The sequence below is a fragment of the Indicator indicator genome, chromosome 3, assembly GCF_027791375.1.
Source record: "Indicator indicator isolate 239-I01 chromosome 3, UM_Iind_1.1, whole genome shotgun sequence".
Lineage (NCBI taxonomy): Eukaryota > Metazoa > Chordata > Aves > Piciformes > Indicatoridae > Indicator > Indicator indicator.
This window is the reverse complement of record NC_072012.1, coordinates 31,274,871-31,281,150: the sequence shown is the minus strand read 5'-3', so window position 1 is coordinate 31,281,150 and position 6,280 is coordinate 31,274,871. Positions and strand designations below refer to the sequence as shown.

The window sequence follows — 6,280 nt, the reverse complement described above, 5'->3', positions numbered from 1 at the left end:
GCCATCTAGTGGTTTTATCTCAGAAGAGGCCAGCTTCTACCTCTTCAAGACTGAAAAACCAACCAATGAAGCAAAGTATTTTCTACATTTTCATTTTCACAATCTAAAGGATTTCTGTAATTATAGTTCAAAGAAACCATGCTAAAGAATGCCATGAAAATACTTGCCAGTCACCCCATGTATACTGTTTTTCTTCCCTTTAATAGATTTATTGTATCAAATATATAATGATGTAATCAATTATTAATAATCATGTTGCCACAGGTAAACTTATAGGCTTAATGACTATGAAAAGAAGCGGCACTCATCGTAGAAGTTAAGCAAACTGTGGATTTTACCTTTAAACTTCCAAGAGCTTTATTAATGGAATTGAAAACAATTGATTTAAGGCAAACTTGCACAGTATTCTTAGATCTAGTTTGGTTATTTTACTTGGGGCTTATAATCTTAAATCGCTATATTATTAATATTCAAGGTCTGAATCAATAACATACAAATAGATTTATGAAGTTTATATGCAAAGCTATTGCAATGGCCCCATACAAAGTTTGTGTCATGTGTATGCTGCTGAGCACAGTAACGTACCTGCTAACCAAGAAAACTGTTCCTGCTGTCACCTTGAAGTATAGTCTTCATTCTCCCTCCTACCCCTCTTGGGTCTTCCCATTGCATCCCTTGAGCCAGAGTCAGTTTATGTGGGCAGCAATGTCAGCCACTTCAAGACACCGAGTCAGTCAAAATCTAAAAAAAACCTGCTTTTTTTTTGTAAGCCTAGTTTTCATTACACCAGATTCCCAATCTCAGTATGTCATAAGGACAATAGTGGCTAGCAAAAAATACACAGCCAAAGTGCAAGAGAAGGGTGGAATCATACTTTTAACAACTTTCATGTTGAATCCAAATAGCCTATACTATCTGTATTTGTTAAGATACAAATACAGATTATAAAACTAACTTGTAATGAGTAACAAATATCCTGCTAATAATAAAAAAGGAAATAAACCAAAGGTTGCACAACAGCTGAATTTTCTTAAACTCTTTCTGCAAGAAATTGGAAGCAGTCCTTAGACTGCTAAACGTTAAGTGGACATTAAAACAAAACATGTTTTTATGAAGCTACTATCTTTAATTTAAAGACAACTGACAGTGAGAATATATTAATAATAACTTGTTTTGTTTTACTTCCAAGAGGTTATACCATTTTGAAAATTACATTGGCCATTTCCACTGGTCAGAAGGAGGTTCTTCAACTAAAGGTTCCCATGGTTTCCACTGTATCATCTTTCTTGCCAGGGAAAGCTCATTTTCAGCCTGTTAATAAACAACATACACAAATTCTTAAATTCTATACTACTGCCAAAGTATTAAATTACCTGTATTTCAGTTCATTATCTTAATCACTACCTGTCACAGTCACAAGGAACTGTGTGCTTTGGGGGTTTTGGATTGTTTTCCAAAAACATTGAATCATCCCCAAATACTCAGTTTGTTCACCTAGGCATTCCCAATGACTGCTTCATGATGTGTTGTGGTCTATTTGGATCATCAACCAGTATTATTAAATTATCTTCTGCCCTTTCTACTGATTTACCCTCTGTAAGAAGCAATGTAGGTCTGCACGGTATATATGTAAGCATAATACAGTAAATACGTGTGGTGTAAGATTTTAGCATGATCGCACCAATCACTCCATCACAATTTGTTTTCAGATCTTTTTTTTTTTTTCCTGATTGTTCATTTTGCAGCAAAGGATGATAGGAAAAACTGCCAATCTTCCCAACAGAAGCTCAGCCAAAGGAACAAGGGAAAACACTATTCCCTTTTGTACCTAACCTTAAGTTTCCTCACTTTACCTGTACAATGACTTCTTCTATTTGACCACTATTCAGTTTGTCCTCTAGCTTTTGCACATCGGTTTCCTGTGTATTTAAATACATAACAGTATTTAGTTTTACTGAGGAGAAAGCCCAGATGAAACATGAAAACAATAATTTAAGCAGATCACACTCTATAGACTTCCTCAAAGCTACCAAATAAGCTAGCTTCTGTCAGTTTACATTATCAAAGAAATCTCACACTTTACTGTAAAGCAAGCATCGAACTCTCAATGATAAATACAAAAAACAAGTTGCAGTTAATGACATACAAAGAAGCATTACCAGCTGAGGGCTTTACTATATATCTTCCAAGTTAAATTTTGATCACAGCCTTTTATAAAATAATACACAACGTTCCAATTATTACCTTAAATACAAAATAGCAATATTGCATAGTTTTAATATACCAGAAAGTTTTAAAATGTTGAAGGCAAAAACTGTGGTAAGAGCACATGCATTTTTTTTGTGAAAACTGTGTTGAAACTGCCACTCCTCTATGAATCTTAATAAAAAAACCTCTTTTCTTCTAATTTTCACAGAAAACATCAGGAAGAAATGAACAGTTCTTTTTAACTTTCCAACAAAATATTCCAGTCAATAACAAAAATATACCTGAAGACTTCAACTACTTCTGAACTGATATCTGAAATTTACACATGCTCCGAAAAACAGTCATTTTGAAAAGCATTCTTCTCATCCTAAAAATCTTTTCATGTGTACTGTTTAGGAAGCAGCATTGTACTTACCTTTTGCACCAAATTAAATCGTTCATTTACAATCTGTTCAGTGTATTTCCTATATGCTGCATCTTTGGGAATACTTTGTAGGACACCAAGTATTTTTGTGTACAGTATTCGCAGGCGCTGAAGTGACAAAAAGACATGGTTAAAATACATAACTAGAATCATTTAACTTCTTATCCTACTGAATCTACTAGCTAACTTTCTATACACAGATGGTTATCCTACAGAAAAGTAGGATTAACAAAATAACTAAGTCTGAACAACAGAACTCTGTCTCAGGTAAGATGGCTGTATCAGCCATCTTTATCAGGGAAGTTAGCATAGGAAGATTCCTAAAAGAAAAAAAAAAATGAAAGAAAGCTGCAATCTGAAGATGCAAAATAGCAAAAGCTGAGTTTCTAATACTAATCGTACCTCTTTTTAACTAAGTTAAGTTCATGTATAAACCATCAGTTTCTACAAAATTAGCTGGGAAAGATATAAAGAGGCACATAAGCTACCAAAGCATAAGATTGTATTTTTGGGGCACTTATCCTCATGCTGGTGCAAAGTTCTGAGTCAAAGACAGATTTAAATTAAACTAAACCCCAAAACTTTTTAATGTCAGATTTAAATATGATAAATGACACGTTGAGGGGAAGAAAAGGCAACTTTTGGGCCGCATTTTCACTGAGTGACTGTACCCATCTGAAGAAAATAACAAGAAACAAAAAGGGAACTGACACAGAACCTGTACTTCAACTTCACTGTTAATCTTTTTATTTTTCGGCTTTAAGCCACTGGAAAAAAAACAGTAATAAGATCATCCAGAAGGTGTCTGACAAGGCTGTAGTCTGAGCTAGAATCATCTGTACAGAACAGTGATGATTTTTTTTGCAATTGTTCTCTTTTAAAAATATTCCTGAGTGGCAAAATCATGTTTCAAACAGAATCCTTGTACAGTGATAAATTTCAAAGTGGAGAAATTAAAAAATTACTGAATCAATGAGGTCCTTTCAAAGCTCAGGCCTTCTGAATGAAAAAGCAAACATAGTTTCATCACTGAACCTGGGCTGGTAAAAATAAAGAAACAAACTGTGACAAGAACTGTGGTTCCAAAGAAGCAATGAAGTACTCCAACCTCAACAGCACTTGCCATCACAGGGCCTCGATGTGGCTTTGTACCACACGGTTACTTTCTATGGTGTAAGACTAGCCTATCCCTTTAGTACAGGCATGAGTTATTTCAGTATTTCTTGGAAATAAACCACAGCAAGGCAGCAAAAATCCATATGCCTGTGAAGTGAAAGTTACATTTATGGAAAACCAAATTTAAAGAATTCTTTACTTTTGCATCAGATATGAGATTAATTAAATACTGGCTCATAAAAGTACTAATGCAAAGGAGATTTTTAAAAATCAGCAGATGTAGCAAAAAAATCCATGTGCAAAGTAATTCCAAATTATAGGAATTAAACCTTTAAGAATTAATTTTCTTCATCACTTTGGAATATTTTTTACACTTCCATTAATTTACACTTTACACAGTGCACTTACATGTGCAAATACGTAACAAAAAGCTTTGTTAACACTGACACTAAATACAGAATACGACAGACGATAATACCTCATGAGGGTGTTCAGATACAGCCAATCCTACAAGTCCAGTGGTCTGCAGGAAGAGCATAAACATATTTAACGCACCTGAGCATTTACTTTCGCACAGATTATTTTATTTTGACTCGACATACACCACACGGGGACCTCTCGATGCCATGTGCGTCTGCCTCCTACCGCACATACGCGATCCCAGAATTTTTCACTGTTTTAATCCAGCGCATACAGAGGTGAAAGGGAAAGCGAGGAACGGGGGACGCTAACATCACAAAGCGGCAGCTCAAAAGCCTTCTCGGTGGGGTTAGCTTCAGTTTACACGCCTCACTCTTTCTCCCCACACGATGATTCCGACCTCTCCGCAAACAGTTGCTGTCGTCTCCCGTATAGGCTTGGGAGGGGAACCGGGCCCCACGCTCCCTCGGTCACTTCTAGGCCCGGCGCCCCGCTGTCATCTCTCCACTCGGGCACCCCTCCCTCTGCCCAGAAACCCGTCAGGGCAGAGCAGTGGGGGAAGAGACGACACCCCCCGCTGTCCCCGCAAAAGAGGAGGACGCAGCAAACTACCCTACTCAAAGACCTCCACGACGCCTCACCTTCCTCAGTGCCCCCGCCATGGCCCCGATATGCGGCACCTCCGCCGTCCAACCGCAGGACGCGGGACAACCGAGCGCATGCGCGGACGCGGCTCCGAGCGCCTTCAGGCACAGGTTAGAGGACAGCGCGAAGGACGACGGACTGCGCATGCGCCATAGCTGCGGCGCCTGTTTCGTGCTCAGACCGGAGTGTGGAGGCTGGAACTGACTTGGCCACCATGGCTCAGTGGCTGCTGCTCTAGGGGGCAGGCGAATAGGCGCTGGTTGCGGGGCCGCAGGGGGGGCAGGCGGGGCGGTATCCGATTTGCAGATAGCCGAAGTTCGAGCCCAGTGCTTTTCGGTGGGAGGGTAATGTGATAATGGACACTAAGTTCTTGCCTTCCTGTACTTAAAAGACATACGGATTTCACTGTTCTTTTTTAAGTATAAACGTGGTTCTTACTAGTAAATCTGTCTGTATGAAGCTGCTTATGGCAGCGTATGATCAATTAGCTGAACTTCAGAATTCCTAAAGGAGTGTTCAAAGGTTTGTTACTTGAAATGCATCACATAGAAGTCATAAATGTGTTTTGCATTTAGATGTTGAGCACATTTCTTGTAATGATGCAATGTATATTGGGTTGTGTGCTATATGGTTAATGATAGACTTGAAAACAACTGATTTTTGCCAAGTGATAGCAGACTAACTGCTAGTAATGAGTTCTTGGAACTATTACAGGTTTAGTTTCTGATTTGCTTTACTACCCAAAACGTTTTGCTTAATCCAAGCTTCAGAGTTCATCTCAAAGATCCCTTTCATGAATCAAACAATTCTTTCAAGAAAGCCTCAGATGTGTGTTTGGCTGCTGCTAGAGCAATCTTGTGAGATGTATACTTGGAAATTAAGTTTATATCCACTCAAGCAGAGGTTTTGGTGTAGTACGTGTGATCCAAATATGTATTAGCCTCATTCTTTCATAAACATTTGTGTTAAGAGTTTGCAGATATTTGTAATACATAAGCTCTACATTTTCTGAAATATGTATGTAAAAATTAAATACTTTGGTCAAAAAGTGACACAGTGTGTAACAACATTTTTTATACCTGCGAATAGGGTCTAATTTAGAAATTATGCAGAAGTTTATAAACAAGTAGGATATATACATTCTTTTTGAACAAAATTACTATATTAAAGGGATGTATATGCATGCATTTATCAGATCTTCCTGATGTTGACAATTTTCTATCTCAAAGAATAAGTATTCTGGAATTTGTTGTTAAGCAGAAGCATTCATATACTTTCTATGAATTTAAGATGTGAAATTGTTTCACCGTGAAATTGTTTCACCGTGAAATTGTGTTAAAAGGGTTAAAAATAGGGATCACTGTAATAGAATATGGCAAATAGGCAATTTCTGAGCTAATGTGATCAGTTAATAAAGAACAAAAAGCTTTAAAGTAATGATGAAAATAAAAATCTCAAGGGATTTGA

At 37.5% G+C, this 6,280-nt stretch overlaps 1 protein-coding gene across 3 annotated transcripts; it reads right to left on the bottom strand.

The window, feature by feature from the left end:
* Nucleotides 1-312: 312 nt before the first annotated feature.
* On the bottom strand, nucleotides 313-4,882 carry NDUFA5 (NADH:ubiquinone oxidoreductase subunit A5). Of its 3 annotated transcripts, XM_054399421.1 has the most exons (5): nucleotides 4,810-4,882; nucleotides 4,227-4,271; nucleotides 2,624-2,740; nucleotides 1,854-1,919; nucleotides 313-1,311 (listed from the first exon to the last, which is right to left on the bottom strand). In XM_054399421.1, the coding sequence occupies exons 1-5, from the start codon at nucleotides 4,828-4,830 to the stop codon at nucleotides 1,210-1,212; spliced, it is 351 nt and encodes a 116-aa protein (XP_054255396.1). In that variant the 5' UTR covers nucleotides 4,831-4,882; the 3' UTR covers nucleotides 313-1,209. The 3 variants fall into 3 exon arrangements, with proteins under 3 accessions (XP_054255396.1, XP_054255398.1, XP_054255397.1); XM_054399423.1 differs by lacking the exon at nucleotides 2,624-2,740; XM_054399422.1 differs by lacking the exon at nucleotides 4,227-4,271.
* Between the last annotated feature and the right edge of the window lie 1,398 nt (nucleotides 4,883-6,280).